The sequence below is a fragment of the Salvelinus fontinalis genome, chromosome 29 (genome assembly GCF_029448725.1).
Source record: "Salvelinus fontinalis isolate EN_2023a chromosome 29, ASM2944872v1, whole genome shotgun sequence".
NCBI classification, from domain to species: domain Eukaryota; kingdom Metazoa; phylum Chordata; class Actinopteri; order Salmoniformes; family Salmonidae; genus Salvelinus; species Salvelinus fontinalis.
In genome coordinates, this window is record NC_074693.1 from 27,332,477 (window position 1) to 27,359,305 (window position 26,829).

The 26,829-nt window shown below is 42.7% G+C and overlaps 4 protein-coding genes across 20 annotated transcripts in view; all 4 read left to right on the top strand.

Moving 5' to 3' along the window:
• Positions 1–26,829, top strand: part of LOC129827747 (protocadherin alpha-C2-like) — a 217,925-nt gene that overhangs the window by 102,721 nt on the left and 88,375 nt on the right. Inside the window, exon 1 of one of the 17 annotated variants that reach the window (XM_055888857.1) lies at positions 6,335–8,847. The exons of 15 other annotated variants lie outside the window; for them this stretch is intronic. In XM_055888857.1, coding sequence (XP_055744832.1) covers positions 6,466–8,847 — 2,382 coding nt within the window. In that variant the 5' untranslated portion in view covers positions 6,335–6,465. Of the gene's footprint in view, positions 1–6,334; positions 8,848–15,939; positions 18,461–26,829 lie in introns of those variants that run through there. One more of the 17 variants, XM_055888868.1, reaches the window with a different exon arrangement.
• On the top strand, positions 3,188–5,872 carry LOC129827750 (protocadherin alpha-3-like). The gene has a single exon (XM_055888884.1). It carries the CDS (start codon positions 3,386–3,388, stop codon positions 5,855–5,857), a length of 2,472 nt encoding a protein of 823 aa, XP_055744859.1. The 5' UTR covers positions 3,188–3,385; the 3' UTR covers positions 5,858–5,872.
• LOC129827751 (protocadherin alpha-4-like) lies at positions 12,658–15,246 on the top strand. The gene has a single exon (XM_055888885.1). The coding sequence runs from the start codon at positions 12,799–12,801 to the stop codon at positions 15,229–15,231; it is 2,433 nt and encodes an 810-aa protein (XP_055744860.1). The 5' UTR covers positions 12,658–12,798; the 3' UTR covers positions 15,232–15,246.
• On the top strand, positions 19,545–22,087 carry LOC129827749 (protocadherin alpha-3-like). The gene has a single exon (XM_055888883.1). It carries the CDS (start codon positions 19,586–19,588, stop codon positions 22,070–22,072), a length of 2,487 nt encoding a protein of 828 aa, XP_055744858.1. The 5' UTR covers positions 19,545–19,585; the 3' UTR covers positions 22,073–22,087.

The following is a 26,829-nucleotide window of genomic DNA, read 5'->3' on the forward strand; positions in this document are numbered from 1 at the left end:
ATTGGAGTCAACATAAGTCCGAAATAGCATTATAAATATTCACTTACCTTTGATGATCTTTATCAGAATGCACTCCCAGGAATCCCAGTTCCACAATAAATGTTTGATTTGTTCCATAAAGTCCATCATCCTATGTCCAAATAACTTATTTTGGTTTGCGCATTGAGTACACAATCTAAACTCAGACGCGCGGGCAGGTCCAGGCAAAAGTTCAGATGAAAAGTCATATTACAGTTCGTAGAAACATGTCAAACGAAGTATAGAATCAATCTTTAGGATGTTTTTAACATACATCTTCAATAATGTTTCAACCGGAGAATTCCTTTGTCTTTAGAAATGCAATGGAACGCAGCTAACTCTCACGGGTGCGTGCAAGAATGAGCTCATGGTACTCTGCCAGACCTCAGGTTGAAACAGCTCTCGTTCTCTCCCCCTTCACAGTAGAAGCCTCAAACAAGGTTTTAAAGACTGTTGACATCTAGTGGAATCCGTAGGAAGTGCAATCGGACCAAATTTACACTGTATCTTGGATAGGCAAAGAGTTGAAAAACTACAAACCTCAGATTTCCCTCTTCCTGGTTGGATTTTTTCTCAGGTTTTGCCTGCCATTTGAGTTCTGTTATACTCACAGACATCATTCAAACAGTTTTAGTAACTTCAGAGTGTTTTCTATCAAAATCTACTGATAATATGCATATCTCAGCTTCTGGGGATGAGTAGCAGGCAGTTTACTCTGGGCACCTTATTCATCCAAGCTACTCAATACTGCCCCCCAGCCATAAGAGGTTTTAACCAGCATGGCTTCCACAGCATTCTGCAGCAATATGCCATCCCATCTGGTTTGTGCTTAGTGGGACTATAATTTGTTATTCAACAGGACAATGACCCAAAACCCAACTCCAGGCTGTGTAAGGGTTATTTGACCAAGGAGAGTGATGGAGTGCTGCATCAGATGACCTGGCCTCCACAATCACCCAAACTCAATTGAATTGAGATGGTTTGGGATGAGTTGGACCGCAGAGTGAAGGAAAAGCAGCCAACAAGTGCTCAGCGTATGTGGGAACTCCTTCAGGACTGTTGGAAAAGCATTCCTCATGAAGCTGGTTGAGAGAATGCCATGAGTGAGGAAAGCTGTCATCAAGGCGAAGTGTGGCTACTTTGAAGAAACAAAAATATAAAATATATTTTGATTTGATTAACACTTTTTTGGTACTTCATGATTCCATATGTTTAATTTCATATGTTTGATGTCTTCACTATTATTCTACAATGTAGAAAATAGTCAAAATTAAGAAAAATCCTTGAATGAGTAGGTGTGTCCGAACTTTTGACTGGTACTGTACTTCTATTACTTTTTACAACTGGTAAGGGGAACTTAAGACGAGTAATGTGAGGCCTATGGTTGTCCTAGAGCGAAATAACCGACATGTAGTGTTCATGAGTCTCACCTTTGCATAGAGGAGTATGTTAGTTTGTAGCCCAAATAGTTCAGACGCTACAGACAGAAGTTGGCAGATCGGCTATACCGACTTCAGACTAGTCTCCTACACTTGTGGAGGACATAGAGCATCACCATGTTCGTGAGAGTTTCATCTTTCCATAGATGGGTCATAATAGTTTTTAGGCCAAACTGTTCGGACGCTACAGACGATTTTGTGAGAAGACCAATTTTCCTGGTGTCTCATGGTGACAATCTCAAAGTCAATTCCTGGAAATATGTACAAAAAAGTATTTTAGCAGATTTAGAGTCGAACAAAATGCATTGCACCAAAAACTTTCAAAGATTGAACTGAAGTTTGCCCCAAAAAATAGATTTTCCTATGAATGAAGTCGCACAAAAATTTGTATTTTATTACGAATTAAGTCTCACAAAATGTGTGTCTTTTCACACGAATTAAGCCACACTAAAACGCACGAAATATGCTGAAATACTTTTTGTATATATTTGAAGAATCTCAAAGCGCTTCAAAAGCAAAGAATAATCAAGCAATTCAACACCATGAGTAGCCTAGCCATAGCTAGGTCAACCAATAGAGGACAAGTATTTGAGTGCATGCATCCTCCAAATATGGAGAGGGACAGTTCATGGCTTGATCAGGGGAAAGTGGCCAGGGAGATGGTTGATGATCAGTCTAGTTACGATCTTGTAGAGGGCTGCTCTGCGAACCAGCCCGAGTCGTGTTGCTACTGGACTTCTCCTTCACAATGAGTAATGTAATGAAATGGTTGGATGGAAACGTGGTTAGTGTACGTGAAGTTTAAAATCCATTATGTCATTACTAAATGTGTAAAGTTATATATTTTAACATTACTATTTTTTAACACAGAAAAAAATACATTTGATTAATAAAATATTTAATACGTTGTCTTCCTCAAAGAAGGGGATGATGACGCAATCTTTGCCAGAGGGGCAATCTGATTTAATGGTCCTTGACTCGCGGCTCAGTCATTTCATTCAGGGGAAGTGGAGTTAGCCGTTAGTTAGCCTGCCCCGGAGCACGTTAGTTTTGAATAATTCGTTGCCATATAAATGTACCTGGCTAAAAGGTGAGCCACATTCGGATGACCGGCTATCCCAAATTTAACTCACAGTTGACCAAAGTTTCCTTGCCAACTCCTCAAACCTGCTTCGTAAAATACCCCTCTTACATTTACATTTTACATTTAAGTCATTTAGCAGACGCTCTTATCCAGAGCGACTTACAAATTGGTGCATTCACCTTATGACATCCAGTGGAACAGCCACTTTACAATAGTGCATCTAAATCTTTTAAGGGGGGGGGGGGGGGGGGGTCAGAAGGATTACTTTATCCTATCCTAGGTATTCCTTAAAGAGGTGGGGTTTCAGGTGTCTCCGGAAGGTGGTGATTGACTCCGCTGTCCTGGCGTCGTGAGGGAGTTTGTTCCACCATTGGGGTGCCAGAGCAGCGAACAGTTTTGACTGGGCTGAGCGGTAACTGTACTTCCTCAGTGGTAGGGAGGCGAGCAGGCCAGCAGCTCTTAACTTGGTTTCGTCTCGTTATTTTCAGTAAATCTTGCCATACAATTAGGCTATATTGTTCCCATAATGCTTCTTTGTGTATGGATGTCATTGAATAATGTAGCTTTCTAATGTGGTGTACGCTTAAATATGACCACGTAGCGTCACTGTTGACCATGGCATTGAGATATTGAATTCTAGTTTCGAGTCCCCTCCCAGTTTCACAGGGTGAGGAGATTTCACGGGGCTTTGTTACAAAAAGAAGCAAGACGAGAGAGACGGTGGTTGGAGGCCAAAACATTTACCATGTTGTAATTCAGTTGGATTTGAGACATACTTTCTGTGCTTAGATTTTTTTGCTGATATTTCTATTGTTGGATCAATGCTCGTCACACGTTCGATGGAATGATGTCTTTACCGAATAGAAGGAGCTCTGTTGTGACGTATGTAGTGCTTGTGCTGCTGGAGTGTTACTGGGAAGCGGTGTCTGGGCAGCTCTCCTATTCCGTCTCAGAGGAGGTAAACCCGGGGACTTCTGTGGGAAATATCGCTAAAGATCTAAACCTCAATGTCCTGGATTTGGAGTCGCGTATGTTTCAGATTGTCACCGGGTCCAAGAGAAAGTATTTCGAGGTAAATCTAAACACTGGTGTTCTCTATGTGAATGAGAGAATAGACAGAGAGGAGCTCTGTGTGAAGGCTCCGAAATGTACCGTCAGTGTAGAGGCCGTTATAAACAGTCCGTTGAAGCTTTACCGTTTAGAAATCACTATTTTAGATGTTAATGATAATGCTCCGTCTTTTGCAGAAAAATCACAAAGTATGGACATTGCTGAGAGTACATTACCGGGAGCGAAATTCTCTCTCTTAGAAGCGTCTGATGTCGATGTTGGAAAGAATACTGTTAGCACATACAAGCTTAGTCCTAATGAATATTTCTCTCTTGATATTCACAAAGGAGGAGAGCGTGTATCTGCTGAGTTAGTGCTGCAGAAAGCTTTAGACCGAGAGAAACAGCCCGTTATTCAGCTCACACTGACCGCTGTTGATGGAGGAAATCCACCGAAGTCTGACACGTCAGAAATAAAAATTAATGTTTTAGATATAAATGATAACCGTCCCATATTCAGTAGCTCTTTGTATAAGACTCGTGTTTTCGAGAACGTGCCCATAGGAACAACAGTAATAAATGTGAATGCAAAGGATATCGATGAGGGGACAAACAGTGAAATAGTGTACTCTCTTAGAACTAAAGGTCAAGATCATATATTAGATAGATTTCAAATCGATTCTAAAACGGGAACTATCACAGTTAAAGGCACGGTTGATTTTGAGGAAAGTCCTGCTTTTGAGATTCATGCGCAGGCGAGTGACAGAGGCCAGCCCCCGATGGCAGCTCACTGTAAAGTGTTGGTAGAGGTGGTGGACCTCAACGACAATGCCCCTGAGCTCACTGTGACGTCACTCTTAGATACAGTGAAGGAGAACGCCAAGATGGGCACTGCTATTGCTCTCGTGTCCGTCCTCGATAAAGATGGTGGCAAAAATGGAGCGGTTCAATGTGAGGTCAAGAATAAGGTCCCTTTTAAATTAGAGACAAACTACAAAAACTATTATTCGCTAGTGGTCGATGGGCCTCTTGACAGAGAGAGCGCTTCTCAGTATAATGTTACCGTCACAGCTACGGATGAAGGGACCCCGCCTCTCTCCAGCACCAGCGTTATTACTGTACACGTTTCTGATGTGAATGACAACGCTCCTCACTTCTCAGAACCCGTGATTAATGTTTATGTGAAAGAGAACAGTCCAGTAGATGTCATTAAAACCGTGTCTGCACTTGATTCTGACGTCAATGAAAATGGCCAAGTGACCTACTCATTATTAGAGAGAAACGGCAAATCAGCACCGCTGTCTACAATGGTTAATATCAACTCAGATACTGGAGATATAATCAGTCTGCAGTCTTTTAACTATGAGGAGATACAAACTTTCCAGTTCAAAGTTCAGGCCACAGACTCTGGTGTTCCTCCACTCAGCAGCAACGTGACTGTGAACGTTTTTATCCTGGATGAGAATGACAACAGTCCTGGGATTCTCGCGCCCTATTCTGAACACGGCTCCGTTAACGCTGAGAACGTTCCCTATTCTGCTGAAGCGGGCTACTTTGTGGCCAAGATCAGGGCTGTAGACGCCGACTCTGGCTACAATGCGCTGCTTTCTTATCACATCTCTGAGCCCAAGGGAACCAACCTCTTCCGAATCGGAACCAGCACCGGTGAACTAAGGACTAAGAGGAGAATGAGTGACAATGACCTGAAAACTCACCCGTTGGTCATGTTGATTTCTGATAACGGAGAACCCTCACTGTCAGCGACTGTGTCTATTGATGTAGTGGTGGTTGAAAGTACAGGTGAAATCCAGACTCAATTCAGAAATGTGCCGAGAAAGGAGGAGAACTTCTCTGATTTGAACCTGTATTTGTTGATCGCCATTGCCTCGGTGTCAGTGATATTTTTACTGAGCCTCATCAGTTTAATAGCTGTAAAATGCCACAGGACAGAGGACAGTTTCAGAAGGTACAGCGCCCCAGTGATCACCACACACCCTGACGGAAGCTGGTCTTACTCTAAATCTACTCAGCAGTATGACGTGTGTTTCAGCTCAGACACACTGAAGAGTGACGTAGTGGTTTTCCCCGCTCCGTATCCCCCTGCAGATGCAGAACTGATCAGTATTAATGGAAATGACACGTTTAACAGGACTCAGACATTACCCAACAAAGAGGAGGTAAGATCTATAGTTTCACTTAACCCAGAAATCCATCCTTTAATTAGCCTTTGTTGTTGCTTTGTTGTGTTTCTCAATGTCTTTGGATGAAGTTGAACTTTTATTCTCTATCTCATTTGCATGTTCAATTAAATAATAGACATCTTACTGCCGGTTGAGTTGGAAAAATGCCGTACTCTTTTGCTCGCTGTCAAGATAGACATATAGGCGCTGCCCATGGTTCTGAAATCTATCACCGTCTTGGAAACCTGTTTTTGTCTGTTGTTTCACGTAATGTACTGGATACGCTTTTTTTGCCCTGACTATGTTTTGTAGCTTTTCATATGAAACATCACCTACATGCGTGCTCAGTAGTGATGGTCGTCATGCTTCTATTGTGTTTGGATGGGTGTCATGGAATGTGTTGGGATCTTCTGAGTTGCTGTAAGCTGGTACATTCCCCACGTGGCGTCACTGTTGACCGTGGCATTGAGATATTATTTCGAGTCTCGAGGTCCCTCCCAGTTTCAGAGAGTGAGGAGATTTTGGGGGGCTTTGTTAAAAAGAGACGCAAGACGAGAGAGAGAGACGGTGGTCTCAGGCCATACCGGTGTTTACCGCTTAGAAATCCAGCTGGATTTGATATATATATTTTTTATGCTAAGATTTTTTCAAGGATACTAATCTTTCGGATCTTTGCGTTGCTGACTTTCGATGGAATGATGTTTTTACCGAACATAAGGAGCTCTGTTGTGACGTATGTAGTGCTTGTGCTGCTGGAGTGTTACTGGGAAGCGGTGTCTGGGCAGCTCTCCTATTCCGTCTCAGAGGAGGTAAACCCGGGGACTTCTGTGGGAAATATCGCTAAGGATCTAAACCTCAATGTCCTGGATTTGGAGTCTCGTATGTTTCAGATTGTCACCGGGTCCAAGAGAAAGTATTTCGAGGTAAATCTAAAGACTGGTGTTCTCTATGTGAATGAGAGAATAGACAGAGAGGAGCTCTGTGTGAAGGCTCCGAAATGTACTGTCAGTGTAGAGGCCGTTATAAACAGTCCGTTGAAGCTTTACCGTCTAGAAATCACTATTTTAGATGTTAATGATAATGCTCCGTCTTTTGCAGAAAAATCACAAAGTATGGACATTGCTGAGAGTACATTACCGGGAGCGAAATTCTCCCTTTTAGAAGCGTCTGATGTCGATGTTGGAAAGAATACTGTTAGCACATACAAGCTTAGTCCTAATGAATATTTCTCTCTTGATATTCACAAAGGAAGAGAGCGTGTGTCTGCTGAGTTAGTGCTGCAGAAAGCTTTAGACCGAGAGAAACAGCCCGTTATTCAGCTCACACTGACCGCTGTTGATGGAGGAAATCCATCAAAGTCTGACACGTCAGAAATAAAAATAAATGTTTTAGATAATAATGATAACCGTCCCATATTCAGTAGCTCTTTGTATAAGACTCGTGTTTTCGAGAACGTGCCCATAGGAACAACAGTCATAAATGTGAATGCAAAGGATATCGATGAGGGGACAAACAGTGAAATAGTGTACTCTCTTAGAACTAAAGGTCAAGATCATATATTAGATAGATTTCAAATCGATTCTAAAACGGGAACTATCACAGTTAAAGGCACGGTTGATTTTGAGGAAAGTCCTGCTTTTGAGATTCATGCGCAGGCGAGTGACAGAGGCCAGCCCCCGATGGCAGCTCACTGTAAAGTGTTGGTAGAGGTGGTGGATCTCAACGACAATGCCCCTGAGCTCACTGTGACGTCACTCTTAGACACAGTGAAGGAGAACGCCAAGATGGGCACTGCTATTGCTCTCGTGTCCGTCCTCGATAAAGATGGTGGCAAAAATGGAGCGGTTCAATGTGAGGTCAAGAATAAGGTCCCTTTTAAATTAGAGACAAACTACAAAAACTATTATTCGCTAGTGGTCGATGGGCCTCTTGACAGAGAGAGCGCTTCTCAGTATAATGTTACCGTCACAGCTACGGATGAAGGGACCCCGCCTCTCTCCAGCACCAGCGTTATTACTGTACACGTTTCTGATGTGAATGACAACGCTCCTCACTTCTCAGAACCCGTGATTAATGTTTATGTGAAAGAGAACAGTCCGGTAGATGTCATTAAAACCGTGTCTGCACTTGATTCTGACGTCAATGAAAATGGCCAAGTGACCTACTCATTATTAGAGAGAAACGGCAAATCAGCACCGCTGTCTACAATGGTTAATATCAACTCGGATACTGGAGATATAATCAGTCTGCAGTCTTTTAACTATGAGGAGATACAAACTTTCCAGTTCAAAGTTCAGGCCACAGACTCTGGTGTTCCTCCACTCAGCAGCAACGTGACTGTGAACGTTTTTATCCTGGATGAGAATGACAACAGTCCTGGGATTCTCGCGCCCTATTCTGAACACGGCTCCGTTAACGCTGAGAACGTTCCCTATTCTGCTGAAGCGGGCTACTTTGTGGCCAAGATCAGGGCTGTAGACGCCGACTCTGGCTACAATGCGCTGCTTTCTTATCACATCTCTGAGCCCAAGGGAACCAACCTCTTCCGAATCGGAACCAGCACCGGGGAACTAAGGACTAAGAGGAGAATGAGTGACAATGACCTGAAAACTCACCCGTTGGTCATGTTGATTTCTGATAACGGAGAACCCTCACTGTCAGCGACTGTGTCTATTGATGTAGTGGTGGTTGAAAGTACAGGTGAAATCCAGACTCAATTCAGAAATGTGCCGAGAAAGGAGGAGAACTTCTCTGATTTGAACCTGTATTTGCTGATCGCCATTGCCTCGGTGTCAGTGATATTTTTACTGAGCCTCATCAGTTTAATAGCAGTAAAATGCCACAGGACAGAGGACAGTTTCAGAAGGTACAGCGCCCCAGTGATCACCACACACCCTGACGGAAGCTGGTCTTACTCTAAATCTACTCAGCAGTATGACGTGTGTTTCAGCTCAGACACACTGAAGAGTGACGTGGTGGTTTTCCCCTCTCCGTATCCACCTGCAGATGCAGAACTGATCAGTATTAATGGAAATGACACGTTTAACAGGACTCAGACAATACCCAACAAAGAGGAGGTAAGATCTATAGTTTCACTTAACCCAGAAATCCATCCTTTAATTAGCCTTTGTTGTTGCTTTGTTGTGTTTCTCAATGTCTTTGGATGAAGTTGAACTTTTCTTCTCTATCTCATTTGCATGTTCAATTAAATAATAGACATCTTTCTGCCGGTTCAAGTTGGGAAAATGCCGTACTCTTTTGCTCGCTGCCAAGATAGACATATAGGCGCTGCCCATGGTTCTGAAATCTATCACCGTCTTGGAAACCTGTTTTTGTCTGTTGTTTCACGTAATGTACTGGATACGCTTTTTTTGCCCTGACTATGTTTTGTAGCTTTTCATATGAAACATCACATTCATGCGTGCTCAGTAGTGATGGTCGTCATGCTTCTATTGTGTTTGGATGGGTGTCATGGAATGTGTTGGGATCTTCTGAGTTGCTGTAAGCTGGTACATTCCCCACGTGGCGTCACTGTTGACCGTGGCATTGAGATATTATTTCGAGTCTCGAGGTCCCTCCCAGTTTCAGAGAGTGAGGAGATTTTTGGGGGCTTTGTTATAAAGAGACGCAAGAAGAGAGAGAGAGACGGTGGTCTCAGGCCATACCGGTGTTTACCGCTTAGAAATCCAGCTGGATTTGATATATATATTTTCTATGCTAAGATTTTTTCAAGGATACTAATCTTTTCGGATCTATGCGTTGCTGACTTTCGATGGAATGATGTTTTTACCGAACAGAAGGAGCTCTGTTGTGACGTATGTAGTGCTTGTGCTGCTGGAGTGTTACTGGGAAGCGGTGTCTGGGCAGCTCTCCTATTCCGTCTCAGAGGAGGTAAACCCGGGGACTTCTGTGGGAAATATCGCTAAGGATCTAAACCTCAATGTCCTGGATTTGGAGTCGCGTATGTTTCAGATTGTCACCGGGTCCAAGAGAAAGTATTTCGAGGTAAATCTAAAGACTGGTGTTCTCTATGTGAATGAGAGAATAGACAGAGAGGAGCTCTGTGTGAAGGCTCCGAAATGTACCGTCAGTGTAGAGGCCGTTATAAACAGTCCGTTGAAGCTTTACCGTCTAGAAATCACTATTTTAGATGTTAATGATAATGCTCCGTCGTTTAGTACGAAGTCACAGGTCTTAGATCTTACAGAAAACACTTTACCAGGGGCGAGGTTCCCACTGTCTGAAGCGTCAGATGTCGATAGTGGTAAAAATGCATTGGGCACATATAAGCTGAGCACAAATGATTATTTTTCTTTAGCGGTGCATAAGGGAGGAGAAAGTGTGTCTGCTGAGTTAGTGCTGCAGAAAGCGTTAGACCGAGAGAAACAGTCTGTTATAAAGCTCACACTGACCGCTATTGATGGTGGCAACCCACCGAGGTCGGCCACATCAGAGATTGTAGTTAATGTTTTGGACATCAATGATAACGCTCCAGTTTTTAGCAGTTATTTGTATAAGACTCGTGTTTTTGAAAACCTTCCAATTGGCACGACAGTAATAACTCTGAATGCGACAGACGCAGACGAAGGAACACATGGTGAAATCGTTTACTCTCTCAGACAAAAAGACCAAGATTATGTGTTGAACATGTTTCAAATGAATCAACGGACTGGAGTGATAACAGTAAAAGGAAATATTGACTTCGAGAAAGACAATGCTTTTGAGCTCCGTATACAAGCTCATGATGGGGCACAACCCCCCATGACGTCTCACTCTAAATTATTGATAGAGGTTATGGATATGAATGACAATGCCCCTGAGCTCACTGTGACGTCACTCTTAAACACAGTGAAGGAGGACGCTAAGATGGGCACTGCCATCGCTCTAGTGTCAGTCCTCGATAAAGATGATGGCAAAAATGGAATAGTGGATTGTGATATTGTGAATACAGTCCCATTTAAACTGGAGACAAACTATAAAAACTATTATTCGTTAGTGGTCGACGGGCCTCTTGACAGGGAGAGCGCTTCTCAGTATAATGTCACCATCACAGCTACGGATGAAGGGACCCCGCCTCTCTCCAGCACCAGCGTTATTACTGTACACGTTTCTGATGTGAATGACAACGCTCCTCGCTTCTCACAACCCGTGATGAATGTTTATGTGAAAGAGAACAGTCCAGTAGATGTCATTAAAACCGTGTCTGCACTTGATTCTGACGTCAATGAAAATGGCCAAGTGACCTACTCATTATTAGAGAGAAACGGCAAATCAGCACCGCTGTCTACAATGGTTAATATCAACTCGGATACTGGAGATATAATCAGTCTGCAGTCTTTTAACTATGAGGAGATACAAACTTTCCAGTTCAAAGTTCAGGCCACAGACTCTGGTGTTCCTCCACTCAGCAGCAACGTGACTGTGAACGTTTTTATCCTGGATGAGAATGACAACAGTCCTGGGATTCTCGCGCCCTATTCTGAACACGGCTCCGTTAACACTGAGAACGTTCCCTATTCTGCTGAAGCGGGCTACTTTGTGGCCAAGATCAGGGCTGTAGACGCCGACTCTGGCTACAATGCGCTGCTTTCTTATCACATCTCTGAGCCCAAGGGAACCAACCTCTTCCGAATCGGAACCAGCACCGGGGAACTAAGGACTAAGAGGAGAATGAGTGACAATGACTTGAAAACTCACCAGTTGGTCGTGTTGGTTTCTGATAACGGGGAACCCTCACTGTCAGCGACTGTGTCTATTGATGTAGTGGTGGTTGAAAGTACAGGTGAAATCCAGACTCAATTCAGAAATGTGCTGAGAAAGGAGGAGAACTTCTCTGATTTGAACCTGTATTTGCTGATCGCCATTGCCTCGGTGTCAGTGATATTCTTACTGAGCCTCATCAGTTTAATAGCAGTAAAATGCCACAGGACAGAGGACAGTTTCAGAAGGTACAGCGCCCCAGTGATCACCACACACCCTGACGGAAGCTGGTCTTACTCTAAATCTACTCAGCAGTATGACGTGTGTTTCAGCTCAGACACACTGAAGAGTGACGTAGTGGTTTTCCCCGCTCCGTATCCACCTGCAGATGCAGAACTGATCAGTATTAACGGAAATGACACGTTTAACAGGACGCAGACATTACCCCACAAAGAGGAGGTAAGAGTAATAGACTGCACTAATATTTATATATGTTTCATTCATAGGTATGATACATGTGTTTTCATGGTCAATTTAGTGTTTGATGTCATAAAATTATATATATATATATTAGCATAAATAGCTAGGTCAATGTGCAAAATAACCTTTCCGTGAACGGGAGGTCACTGTCCATGGTGCTGAAACGTTCATTGGTCTTCTGTTTTGGGTGGTAAAGGACTATTTGTAATTTTGCTATTATGTATTGACAGTGGAATTTGACTCTTCTAGTGTTGTAAAAAATTGGTTTAAATTATATTTTTTATCTCTCTACTTGTCTCCCCCTTGAAAACGACATCTGGCAGTTTCCTATATTGACAATCAAATGGGTTTATTGACTCCCGAACAGCTGTCCTTTTTACAAACCTTTATCAACACTGTTTCTACCTGACTAAGTAGTCATTTAATCATTACATGTTTTTCACTTCACATTATGCAGTTCTTATCAGGAGCACGTGTATTCAAATTGGACGAAATCACGTGATGGTTTCAGATTTGAGACATTGGTCACTGATTAATATACAGTCATATTTGGCATTTCCTGACTACCATCACAAAAGTCAGTGATATCAATAAAAACAATCAAAAAGCAACACATGGTGGCGCTGTAGACCACAGATCGGAGAGAAGTCACTGATAATCCAAGACTCCTCCCCTGAATAAAATACAATCGACGCCTGTCCCGAGCGCATTGTCATGAGAAACACTCGAATGATCGTGAGTCGGATGGCTGGGTTGTGTGGATCTCTATCATAACGGATTTCTGTGGTTTTAATGGATACGCCCTATGTGACTTTAATTCTGATATCATTTGTTTTATACAAGAAGCAATGGGTCGTCGAAGACAAAGAGAACGCATTTGGATTCAGTGCGTCGCGTTGCTTTGTTTATTTGACTGGTCTGCAGCGCAGATCTCTTACTCCGTTTCAGAGGAGGTGGACAAAGGCACGTTTGTGGGGACTCTGGCTAAGGACTTAAACCTTAATGTTCAGGAACTGGAGTCGAGGGGTCTGAGGATTGTATCCGGACATAGCAAGATGTATTTTGAGGCTAATTTGAAAACGGGGAATCTGTATGTTAACGAGAGAATTGACAGAGAGGAGCTTTGTCCGAATACGGTAAAGTGCTCTTTAAACATGGAGGCCATATTGAGCCACCCAATGCTTCTCCACCGAATACAGGTTAATATTTTAGACATCAATGACAATGCGCCGGCCTTTGTTGAAACATTGCACACATTTAATATATCTGAGTCATCATCAAAGGGCGAACGATATTTGCTTCCGCTCGCAGTTGATTCAGATACGGGCAGTAACTCGGTAAACAGCTACAAGCTGAGCCCGAATGAACACTTCTCCCTGGATGTACAGAGCGGTGGAGAGCAGAGTGTGTCTGCTGAGTTAGTGCTGCAGAAAGCTTTAGACCGAGAGAAGCAGCCCGTTATTCAGCTCACACTGACCGCTATAGACGGAGGAAAACGTCCAAGATCCGGGACTTTACAGATCATTGTCAATGTGATTGATGCAAATGATAATTCTCCCACTTTTAGCAAACCGCTGTATAAGGTCCGAGTAAATGAAAATGCTCCGTTTGGAACTGTAGTAATAAAACTTATTGCCACAGATTTAGATGAAGGGTTTAACGGTAAGATTGAATATTCCTTTATCAAACGCGCGAACTTGAACCCGTCTGTTTTATTTGATATAAATTCAGAAACAGGTGAAATTATGGTCAGGGGAAATTTGGATTATGAGGGAAGTCCTGCATATGAAATTCGAGTGCAGGCGACAGACCAAGGCTCCTCCCCCCGTAGTGCACACGGTAAAGTGTTAGTGGAAGTTATTGATGTCAATGACAATGTCCCTGAAATATTGGTGACGTCACTCATGAGCCCAGTCAAAGAGGACGCTGAGATAGGGACCGTGGTCGCCTTGGTGACAGTAACTGATAAAGATGGGGGGGAAAATGGCCTCACCAACTGTAAGCTTGTTGGGTCTGTTCCTTTTAAGTTGAGATCGAACTACAAAAACTATTATTCGTTAGTGGTCGACGGGCCTCTTGACAGAGAGAGCGCTTCTCAGTACAATGTCACCATCACAGCTACGGATGAAGGGACTCCGCCTCTCTCCAGCACCAGCGTTATTACTGTACACGTTTCTGATGTGAATGACAACGCTCCTCGCTTCTCAGAACCCATGATTAATGTTTATGTGAAAGAGAACAGTCCGGTAGGAGACGTCATTTTTACGACGTCTGCTTTTGACCCAGATTCAGATGAAAATACAAAGATGACGTATTCATTATTAGACAAAAGGGTTTCAATATCATCATCTGTAAATATAAACTCGGATACTGGAGATATAATCAGTCTGCAGTCTTTTAACTATGAGGAGATACAAACTTTCCAGTTCAAAGTTCAGGCCACAGACTCTGGTGTTCCTCCACTCAGCAGCAACGTGACTGTGAACGTTTTTATCCTGGATGAGAATGACAACAGTCCTGGGATTCTCGCGCCCTATTCTGAACACGGCTCCGTTAACGCTGAGAACGTTCCCTATTCTGCTGAAGCGGGCTACTTTGTGGCCAAGATCAGGGCTGTAGACGCCGACTCTGGCTACAATGCGCTGCTTTCTTATCACATCTCTGAGCCCAAGGGAACCAACCTCTTCCGAATCGGAACCAGCACCGGGGAACTAAGGACTAAGAGGCGAATGAGTGACAATGACCTGAAAACTCACCCGTTGGTCGTGTTGGTTTCTGATAACGGAGAACCCTCACTGTCAGCGACTGTGTCTATTGATGTAGTGGTGGTTGAAAGTACAGGTGAAATCCAGACTCAATTCAAAAATGTGCCGAGAAAGGAGGAGAACTTCTCTGATTTGAACCTGTATTTGTTGATCGCCATTTCCTCGGTGTCAGTGATATTTTTACTGAGCCTCATCAGTTTGATAGCTGTAAAATGCCGCAGGACAGAGGACAGTTTCAGAAGGTACAGCGCCCCAGTGATCACCACACACCCTGACGGAAGCTGGTCTTACTCTAAATCTACTCAGCAGTATGACGTGTGTTTCAGCTCTGACACACTGAAGAGTGACGTGGTGGTTTTCCCCGCTCCGTATCCACCTGCAGATGCAGAACTGATCAGTATTAATGGAAATGACACGTTTAACAGGACTCAGACATTACCCAACAAAGAGGAGGTAAGATCTATGGACAATCTTTTTATTTTTTGTCTCAAAACGCAAGAAAATTCCGTATTGTAGCAGTTGTCAAAATGACAGACATTTGTCAAAAGCTTATATGGTATCATGAGGTCAGTTAGTTTATATGGTAGTAGCTGTGTTGTAATATATCGTTTGAAAACATGTATTATATATTGGCTTGACGTCAGACGAATTGTTGTTTGGACATTGCTGTGAAATTCCGGAATCTGTCAAAGTTTCTGAAATGGTTTTCAGGGGCAGAGGCCTATTTTGATACATGCTTTTCGTTGTTGAAAGTGCAATGCATTCATTCAAGTGATTTGTGTATTTTTAATCTAACAATCCATTTGTATATTTTGTGATTCCTTTTCTTTTAAGTCGATAATACTTGATTTGGTTTCTTGACTTTGATCATGTCCACTTTCAACCCCGCCACTGTGTACGACTATCAATACTCATTTGAAGTGCTCCCCATTGTTTGTTCCCACATCTGTACTACTTATCATGAGTACGTGTATTCCAAATGAACTGTTTGATGCATCAAGGGATTGATTCACATTTGAGTCAACGTTGCTCGCTGGTTTCTCTCAGTTATCTTTTAATATGTGGTTACTATCGCAATAAGTCATACTATGGTATATAAAATGAAACGAAACAAATAAATAGTAACACATGGTGTCGCTATAGACCACAGATAGGAGAGAAGTCATTAATATCCTAAGACTCTAATTCTCTCTCTCTCTCAAAAAAAGAACTGCGTCAGCCACCAGTCTCGAGCGTATTGTGAAGAGAAACTCTCGAATGGTGGTGAGACGGAGAGGGCTGGGCTGTATACGATCTCTGGCATATAACGGAATATTCGAGAGTTTTCATGGGTACAAAACCATTACTTGGATTCAGTTGTTTTGCCCAAGCAGCGATGGGTCGTCGAAGACAAAGAGAACGCGTTTGGATTCAGTGCGTCGCGTTGCTTTGTTTATTTGACTGGTCTGCAGCGCAGATCTCTTACTCCGTTTCAGAGGAGGTGGACAAAGGCACGTTTGTGGGGAATCTCGCTAAGGATTTAAACCTTAATGTTCACGAACTGGAGTCGAGGGGTCTAAGGATTGTATCAGGACAGAGTAAGAGCTATTTCGAGGCTAATTTGAAGACAGGAATTATGTTCGTTGAGGAGAGAATAGACAGAGAGGAGCTTTGTCCGAATACGGTGAAGTGCTCCTTAAATATAGAAGCCATATTGAGCCATCCTACCCAGCTCCGCCGGGTTGAAATTGATATTTTAGACATAAATGATAATGCTCCATCTTTCCTCGAAAGAACCCATGTACTTAATATCACCGAGGCGGCATTTCCTGGTGAGCGATATCCACTACCGATAGCGAATGACGCAGATACGGGCAGTAACTCGGTAAACAGCTACAAGCTGAGCCCGGATGAACACTTTTCCCTGGATGTACAGAGCGGTGGAGAGCAGAGTGTGTCTGCTGAGTTAGTGCTGCAGAAAGCTTTAGACCGAGAGAAACAGCCCGTTATCCAGCTCACACTGACCGCAATAGATGGAGGAAAACCTCCAAGATCCGGGACATTACTGATCACAGTAAATGTGCAAGACGTTAATGATAATGCACCTTCATTTAGCAAACCGCTTTATAAGGTTAGTGTTCCTGAAAACGTTTCATCTGGTACAGCAATAATAACTCTCACCGCGACGGATCTTGACGAGGGCGTAAATAGCGAGATTATGTACTCACTAATAGGTCGAGGTAGTTTAAGCCACTCCGATACATTTGCTATAAATTCAGATACAGGTATAATTACTGTTAAGAAAACTATGGACCATGAGGTAACTGCCGCCTATGAAATTCGGGCTGAGGCGATGGACCGAGGGCACTCCTCACGGAAAACGTATTGCAAAGTGTTAGTAGAAGTTATTGATGTCAATGACAATGTCCCTGAAATATCTGTGACGTCACTCATCATTCCAGTCAACGAGGATGCTGAGATAGGGACAGTGGTTGCCTTGGTGACAGTAACTGATAAAGATGGAGGTAAAAACGGCCTCACCAATTGTAAGCTTGTTGGGTCTGTTCCATTCAAATTGAAATCGAACTACAAAAACTATTATTCGTTAGTGGTCGACGGGCCTCTTGACAGGGAGAGTGCTTCTCAGTATAATGTCACCATCACAGCTACGGATGAAGGGACCCCGCCTCTCTCCAGCACCAGCGTTATTACTGTACACGTTTCTGATGTGAATGACAACGCTCCTCACTTCTCAGAACCCGTGATTAATGTTTATGTGAAAGAGAACAGTCCGATAGGAGACGTCATTTATACGATGTCTGCTTTTGACCCAGATTCAGATGAAAATGCAAAGATGACGTATTCATTATTAATTACAAGTGTTCCAATATCATCATCTGTAAATATAAATTTAGATACTGGAGACATAATCAGTCTGCAGTCTTTTAACTATGAGGAGATACAAACTTTCCAGTTCAAAGTTCAGGCCACAGACTCTGGTGTTCCTCCACTCAGCAGCAACGTGACTGTGAACGTTTTTATCCTGGATGAGAATGACAACAGTCCTGGGATTCTCGCGCCCTATTCTGAACACGGCTCCGTTAACACTGAGAACGTTCCCTATTCTGCTGAAGCGGGCTACTTTGTGGCCAAGATCAGGGCTGTAGACGCCGACTCTGGCTACAATGCGCTGCTTTCTTATCACATCTCTGAGCCCAAGGGAACCAACCTCTTCCGAATCGGAACCAGCACCGGGGAACTAAGGACTAAGAGGAGAATGAGTGACAATGACCTGAAAACTCACCCGTTGGTCATGTTGATTTCTGATAACGGAGAACCCTCACTGTCAGCGACTGTGTCTATTGATGTAGTGGTGGTTGAAAGTACAGGTGAAATCCAGACTCAATTCAGAAATGTGCCGAGAAAGGAGGAGAACTTCTCTGATTTGAACCTGTATCTGTTGATCGCCATTTCCTCGGTGTCAGTGATATTTTTACTGAGCCTCATCAGTTTAATAGCAGTAAAATGCCACAGGACAGAGGACAGTTTCAGAAGGTACAGCGCCCCAGTGATCACCACACACCCTGACGGAAGCTGGTCTTACTCTAAATCTACTCAGCAGTATGACGTGTGTTACAGTTCAGACACACTGAAGAGTGACGTAGTGGTTTTCCCCGCTCCGTATCCACCTGCAGATGCAGAACTGATCAGTATTAATGGAAATGACACGTTTAACAGGACTCAGACATTACCCAACAAAGAGGAGGTGAGATCTATTGACTATTTTTCTGTTGAATTATATCTGAATTACTCCACTGATCTCCTTGCAGTCAAATAATATTGTTTTATAAATTACTCTTACCTTGAAAAAAGCCATCCATACATTGGTTTTGTTTTGCACTGTGCGTCTGGCCTTCTTTCTTCATTGAGCGAGTTTTGCTGTCCGTGGTTCTGAAAGCATGCTATACTTCAGAGTGAGGATTCGTATTAATGATCTATAACATATGATTTGACTTCTATGGCGCTGTACAATAGTGTTGCGCTTCAGGAATGTGTAATCCGAATGTGAAATCTGTCAAATCACATTACACATTGTATGTAGGGTATTTTGAGAAAATAGACAGGAGTGTATACAATGTATTGGAAATATACAGTTACATCATGTTGCAGCTTAATCATACAGCTACACGATTACTATTGACGTTGTCAGCCTAAAGGTCCGTGCTGTATATTTATCCATTTCAAAGTGTATATTTCTTCCCTACAAGGTAAATACAAGGTAAAGTATTACCAAGTGCTGTCCATGGTGCAGCAACCGTTCTTGCTCTTTGTTAATTAGGGGCATTGTTCTTTTTTGGATGCATTCTTGTCACTGGTGTAATGGAATAGATGCAAAGTGGTCATTTACGTTAGAGAAAAATATTTCAGCAATCTTTACAATATCACAACGTTTACCTCTTGAGCTCTGTACATCAATGTGTGCCTCTGTTATGGCTTCTGTCATTGTTATCAAAACATGACTATCTGAACACATATTTCATTATGTTACGTTGACTTTCCTTCAGCTACTTTCCCTGTGTTTTGCCATGACTAGAACCCGTGTCTTTTTAATACACAGGCATTTCGGGTAGTGAATGTCCAACACGATACTGGAGTTTATCCTAGTATTCTAACAAGTGAAATGATAATAACACGTGAAATAGTATACATTCTTATTTAACATGAGTAATATAGACTATGTACAACATTACACATGGTGTCGCTATAGACCACAGAAATTAATGTAGTCGCTTATATTCTATGACTCCTCCTCTCTGAATGAGAAAAAGACTTGCGTCATCAGTCCCGAGAGCTTTGTCAAAAGAAACACTCGATTGGTGGTGAGACGGAAATGGCTGGGCTGTTCACGGTCTCTATAACGGATTTTTTAGTTTTCAAGCATATGCCACTATTTTCTGTTGGACTAATTCATCTTGTACAAGCAGCGATGGGTCGTCGAAGACAAAGAGAACGCGTTTGGATTCAGTGCGTCGCGTTGCTTTGTTTATTTGACTGGTCTGCAGCGCAGATCTCTTACTCCGTTTCAGAGGAGGTGGACAAAGGCACGTTTGTGGGGAATCTCGCTAAGGATTTAAACCTTAATGTTCACGAACTGGAGTCGAGGGGTTTAAGGATTGTATCAGGACAGAGTAAGACGTATTTTGAGGCAAATTTGAAAACGGGGATTCTATTCGTTAACGAGAGGATAGACAGAGAGGAGCTTTGTCCGAATATGGTAAAGTGCTCTTTAAACATACAGGCCATATTGAGCCATCCAATGCTTCTCCACCGCATTGAGCTGAATATTACTGATATTAACGACAATGCTCCGTCTTTTCTTGAAAAAATACATAATTTGAATGTTACTGAATTAGCTTCTCCCGGTGAGAGATACCTGCTACCAATAGCGAATGACGCAGATACGGGTAGTAACTCGGTAAACAGCTACAAGCTGAGCCCGAATGAACACTTCTCCCTGGATGTACAGAGCGGTGGAGAGCAGAGTGTGTCTGCTGAGTTAGTGCTGCAGAAAGCTTTAGACCGAGAGAAACAGCCCGTTATCCAGCTCACACTGACCGCTATAGATGGAGGAAAACCTCCTAGATCCGGGACATTACTGATCATTGTCAACGTAATAGATGTCAATGATAACTCTCCATTTTTTTCCCGGCCGCTTTACAAAGTACGTGTCCATGAAAATGCACATTTTGGGACAGCTATACTAACTCTCTTTGCAACAGATTTAGACGAGGGCTTAAATAGTAAAATAGTGTACTCTTTCTTTAAACGGGGTAATTGGGACCCATCCATTATGTTTAGCATCAATTCAGACACGGGTGAACTTACAATAAAAGGCCATTTGGATTATGAAGAAAGTCCTTCATACGAAATAAGAGTTCAAGCGACCGACCAAGGGCATTCTCGTCGTAGTGCACACGGTAAAGTATTAGTTGAAGTTATTGATGTCAATGACAATTCTCCAAAAATCTCAGTAACGTCACTCATGAGTCCAGTGAAAGAGGATGCTGAGATAGGGACAGTGGTCGCCTTGGTGACAGTGACAGATAAAGATAGTAGTAAAAATGGCATCACCAACTGTAAACTTACTGGGTCTGTTCCTTTTAAACTAAAGTCGAACTATAAAACCGATTATTCTTTAGTGGTTGATGGGCCTCTGGACAGAGAGAGTGAATCTCAGTACAATGTCACTATCACGGCTACGGATGAAGGGACCCCGCCTCTCTCCAGCACCAGCGATATTACTATATACGTTTCTGATGTCAATGACAACGCTCCTCGCTTCCCAGGACCCGTGATTAATGTTTATGTGAAAGAGAACAGTCCGGTAGGAGACGTCATTTTTACAAGTTCAGCTTTTGATCGAGATTCCGAAGAAAACGCAAAGATTAGGTATGCATTATTAGATACAAGTAAGTCAATATCTTCATCTGTAAAAATAAACTCGGATACTGGAGATATAATCAGTCTGCAGTCTTTTAACTATGAGGAGATACAAACTTTCCAGTTCAAAGTTCAGGCCACAGACTCTGGTGTTCCTCCACTCAGCAGCAACGTGACTGTGAACGTTTTTATCCTGGATGAGAATGACAACAGTCCTGGGATTCTCGCGCCCTATTCTGAACACGGCTCCGTTAACGCTGAGAACGTTCCCTATTCTGCTGAAGCGGGCTACTTTGTGGCCAAGATCAGGGCTGTAGACGCCGACTCTGGCTACAATGCGCTGCTTTCATATCACATCTCTGAGCCCAAGGGAACCAACCTCTTCCGAATCGGAACCAGCACCGGGGAACTAAGGACTAAGAGGAGAATGAGTGACAATGACCTGAAAACTCACCCGTTGGTCGTGTTGGTTTCTGATAACGGAGAACCCTCACTGTCAGCGACTGTGTCTATTGATGTAGTGGTGGTTGAAAGTACAGGTGAAATCCAGACTCAATTCAGAAATGTGCCGAGAAAGGAGGAGAACTTCTCTGATTTGAACCTGTATTTGCTGATCGCCATTGCCTCGGTGTCAGTGATATTTTTACTGAGCCTCATCAGTTTAATAGCTGTAAAATGCCACAGGACAGACGACAGTTTCAGAAGGTACAGCGCCCCAATGATCACCACACACCCTGACGGAAGCTGGTCTTACTCTAAATCTACTCAGCAGTATGACGTGTGTTTCAGCTCAGACACACTGAAGAGTGACGTGGTGGTTTTCCCCGCTCCGTATCCACCTGCAGATGCAGAACTGATCAGTATTAACGGAAATGACACGTTTAACAGGACTCAGACATTACCCAACAAAGAGGAGGTAAGATCTGTACACAAATGAGCCTATGTATCTATTGCATCATACCTGCATCCAACACAGCCTCACATTCAATTCGCGCATATATGTACAACATGTATTTCAGCAGATTTCGCGCGTTTTTGTGCATTTTTGGGGTGTTTTGGGGTGGTTCAATTCGTTTGAAAATATACGAATTTCTGTGCTACTTAATTCGTGCGAAAAGACACAAATTTAACCAGTAGGTGACACACAAGCCGTTGCAACAACCATGTAGACGCGATAATTTGTATTTCATTTTTGTTCTTCTTAATGGCTAATTCAACGTCATGAATATACAAAAATGTTGTCTTTGTTTAACCATGTTTTAAAATGTGTCGTTGTATGCCTATATGTACTGTTTTCGACTTGCTGAACAGAATTTTTGAGAAAAGACGCACATTTACCTGCGACTTAATTCGTGGGAAATATTGTTTTATTAATGCCAATGCTGTTTTCTGTGCTTGATTTCGCTTAATAATTTGGATACTGGTGCACTTGTAATCAGAACGCCTTTTTGTCATGTAGGCAACCATACACGATTTTCTTCATAACCCATTTCATATTTCGTGGAGCCTAAATTACACAATTTTCTTCATAATGCATGTATTACATGTTAATGTAAAATAATGAATTATGTTGGCTTACACTTATGGCCTTTCCAAGGCCTTTCCATACCTTAAGGGAACATTTTAGCACTCCCCATATGGTTAGTGAGAAACGCCACATTGCAAATGTAAGGTCCCTTACTAGACGTCCTGCAACGTTTCTAAAATTCGCGGACGGCATCGGGCCGTGCGCGGGGGAGAGATCTTTCAGGAAGTCATCAAACTAAATCTCTCGGACGTTCGGTTTCCGTTTTATAAAAATAACACATTTTGGTCATTTTTCCGCAGTCTAGGAAATTCCCACCAGAGGGAAAATAAATAATATTGCAAATGCACAAGCACATTGCAAATGCATGTGGCCTTTTCTCCTAAACGGAAAATATTTCGAAGACGTAATGGACAGTTGGCCCCGAACAAGATGGCGTCGAGGCCTCAACGCTTTTTGAGTTATGGCCATTTTTCTGGGATTAAAGGTCAAAAACGTAAAGTAGGGTGCTAATTTGACCGCTTCACATCAAAGTACATAAGCATACGGTGTCAGGAAAAAAAGAACCAGACATTTATCTATCGTAATTTAAGAGAAATCGTACATTGACAAATTGGTCATGTTCACAAAAAGGAGTAAAAAAAAAAAAGTTACAGATCCAGTTGCAGTGTGTTCAGACGAACATTTTTTAAGTGGGTCTCGAAGCTCTGCCACTGCATCGCAGTGCTAGCTGCGCCACCAGAGTCTCTGGGTTCGCGCCCAGGCTCTGCCGCAGCCGGCCGCGACCGGGAGGTCCGTTGGCCTAGCGTCGTCCGGGTTAGGGAGGGTTTGGCCGGTAGGGATATCCTTGTCTCATCGCGCTCCAGCGACTCCTGTGGCGGGCCGGGGGCAGTGCGCGCTAGCCAAGGGGGCCATGTGCACGGTGTTTCCTCCGACACATTGGTGCGGCTGGCTTCCAGGTTGGAGGCGCGCTGTGTTAAGAAGCAGTGCGGCTTGGTTGGGTTGTGCTTCGGAGGACGCATGGCTTTCGACCTTCGTCTCTCCTGAGCCCATAAGGGGGGGGGTAGCGATGAGACAAGATAGTAATTACTAGCGATTGGATACCACGAAGAAAAGGGGATAAAAGGATGGAGTGAAAAAGTACGGTGCTTAAAGACACACAAAGCCTGCAATGGCATTGCCATTATCTCCAGGCCGTGCCGAGTTCAACGAGATGCCCCACTTGACCGTAGCTAGCTCGGTCTGAATGCAGCGACAGGGACAAGAAGAAGGACCCAAAGGACCCTTTGACCTCAATTTCATAGCTTTTTCCTTTTTTGGGAGACAGAGAGAGAACCGTTAAGGTTAGAAGCACAATTTGACCTCAGGAACGTTCCTAAGGTCCTCCCGATCTGTGCAAGCCTAACATTGACAGTGTGGCATTAACCCTTAATAGTTAAAAGAAGGTGTTTACATCAAACAGTTTACAATGACATCTCACCCCATAGGAACACATTGCCTGCACCCCTAAATTCAACCTGAAGCTTATGTGGGTTATGAATGTCTTATAAACCTGTCTTCAATGACAATCAATCAAGCCACTATGAGGTCTACCTGTGTTGATTCTAAGCTTCCTGGAGCAACCGGAAGTGATAAAATCACCCTAAAAGTGTTTTGCCATACCCAACCAGCAGTTTGTGATATATAGTGCATTCAGCCCTGTGTAAATCAGTCAGTTCTTAACGTATAGACTTAAAACTCAGGATTCTGTAAAAGCATACCCCGATCAGGATATGTATTTACTTATAGCTTCCTGTGCCAACCGGAAGTGCCTTAAAATGGGGTCATAGGTGCTGTTTCGAAGGTTTAAAAAAGTCAGATCTTTCCAAAACTTTAAATGTGTGAATCGGTCAACCCTCATGAACTGTAAATCAGTAATTTCGCTAAACAGATGTCAAAGACAAGCTCTCTCTCACAGACACACACACACACACACACACACACACACACACACACACACACACACACACACACACACACACACACACACACACACACACACACACACACACACACACACACACACAGCAAGGATGGAGTGAAAAAGTATGGTGCTTAAAGACACACAGAGCCTTAAATGCTTTTAGGGGGGATCCAGACTTCCATACCCGCTCTGGGAGCGCTATACTACCGCCCCAAATCAATGGGTGCTGGCCTGAGTGATTTATGGAGGTTTTCAAAAAATATTCTGTTTTTTCTTCTGGAGAATATTTTATGTTTTTTTCTTCTCGAGTCAATGGCCTGAGTGATTTATGGAGGTTTTCAAAAAAGTCCAAACTTTTCATGCACCTGGTAATTTTTTGGGGTTACCAGGCGTCATTTTTCAAAACGGTTTAAATTGCTTTTAGGGGGCATCCAGAGTGTCACATGACCGGATGAGGTAACTATTCTTGTTCTTCTTGTAACTTTCCGGTAGGCTAGAAGCTTTCCGGTGTTTAGCTGCTCGACACAGGTCGACGCAGGTATTGCACTTGATTTATCGTTATCGTAACCGTAGGTGCAGCCAAGTGGAAATACGAAAGCTTTCTAGCTATTTCGCACTGACGGTAATTTGAACACAAGAACGTTTCTAGTGAAAAGGTGCTTACACTCAGAGCCATGTAATTACACTCAGCCACCCTAGCCTTATTATGAGTTAACGTTTTGGTAATTTTGGTTGGCCAACAAAATGTAAGACTACAATGACTGCATACGTTTCCCCAAATGTTATACGAAAAAAAAATGTTTTGTTATTGATGGACAATGGAAAGGCTGCCATTGTATTTTCAGTTACATTCTGTTCAATAAAAATGGTTTACACGTTTATTTTTTAAGAAATACATGGAACTACAACCGAATAAAACACCATTAACTATCATGCATTGCTTACATTCATTCTATCCTGAAAAGTCTGTTCAGAAAAAATCGAAAACAGTACATATAGGCATAAAACCACAATGTTTTAATAGGGATTAAATAAATACAATATATATATAACCTCTTATGGTTATATGGTTAAAAAAATACAAAATATCTATATATTCATAACGTAAAATAAATAAATACAGGCGATCGCGTCTATGGTTGTTGCAACGGCTTGTGTGTCGCCTACTGGTTAAATTCGTGTCTTTTCGCACGAATTAAGTAGCACAGAAATTCGTGTATTTTCGCACGAATTAAGTAGCACAGAAATTTGTGTATTTTCAAACGAATTGAAACACCCCAAAAATGCACAAAAACGCACGAAATCTGCTGAAATACATTTTGTACATATATGCGCGAATTGAATGTGAGGCTGGGCTGCTGCATCATACCTGCATTACTCATTTGAACTCCTTGCAGTAAATAATATTGTTTCTTCCACTTCAAAAACAGCATTCCACTCTAAAGTTGTCCTATTGACTTTGTTATGCATTATGCGTATGGCCTCCTTGCTTGACAGAGCGATTGTTGCTGGCCATGGTTTTGAAAGCGCGCCAAACTTCAGAGCTGTAGATTTAATGCTCTATGACGTGTGAATTGCTTTCTATGTCGCTGTGAAATATTGTTGTGCCTCGTGAAGGTGTAAAACCTCAGCAAATTGTATGTATATTTTCGGATGACATAGGCAGGGACGTATGGGAAATATACACATCATGTTACAGATTAATAATATAGGCTACGCAATTACCCTTAACATTGTCAGCTTAAATGGTGTATACTTCATCTTTATCCATTTCAACAGTATATATTTGTTTCCAAAGGTCTATGTTCAGCAGGCGATGAAATCTTACCGAGTGCTCTCGTGCTGCTGAAACCATTATTGCTTATTGCTGATTTGGGGACTGTTATTTTTAGATTGATGCTTGTCACTGATGTATTGGAACTGATGCAACGTGGTAATTTGCTTTGTATAATTTGTTTTGCTGTCTTGGTATTATACTGTTAACCCTATAGCTTTTCAGATGTCACGGTCCCTTGTGTGGCTTTGCTCCGCGTTACTCGTCCTTGATTGTTATAGTTTCTGTCATTCTAATCAGAACATGACGACGTGAATATTTATTTCATTAGATGAGATTGTTTATTTTGCTACGCTCCCTGGGTTTTGCATTGGACGTTCGTCCATTTAAACACATAGGCCTTTCGTGTGGTAAATATCCAGCACGATGTTG

What these genes read in the sequence shown, in the direction of transcription:
- LOC129827750 (XM_055888884.1), top strand. Translation starts at nt 3,386, where the DNA reads ATGATGTCTTTACCGAATAGAAGGAGCTCTGTTGTGACGTATGTAGTG.
- LOC129827751 (XM_055888885.1), top strand. Translation starts at nt 12,799, where the DNA reads ATGGGTCGTCGAAGACAAAGAGAACGCATTTGGATTCAGTGCGTCGCG.
- LOC129827749 (XM_055888883.1), top strand. Translation starts at nt 19,586, where the DNA reads ATGGCTGGGCTGTTCACGGTCTCTATAACGGATTTTTTAGTTTTCAAG.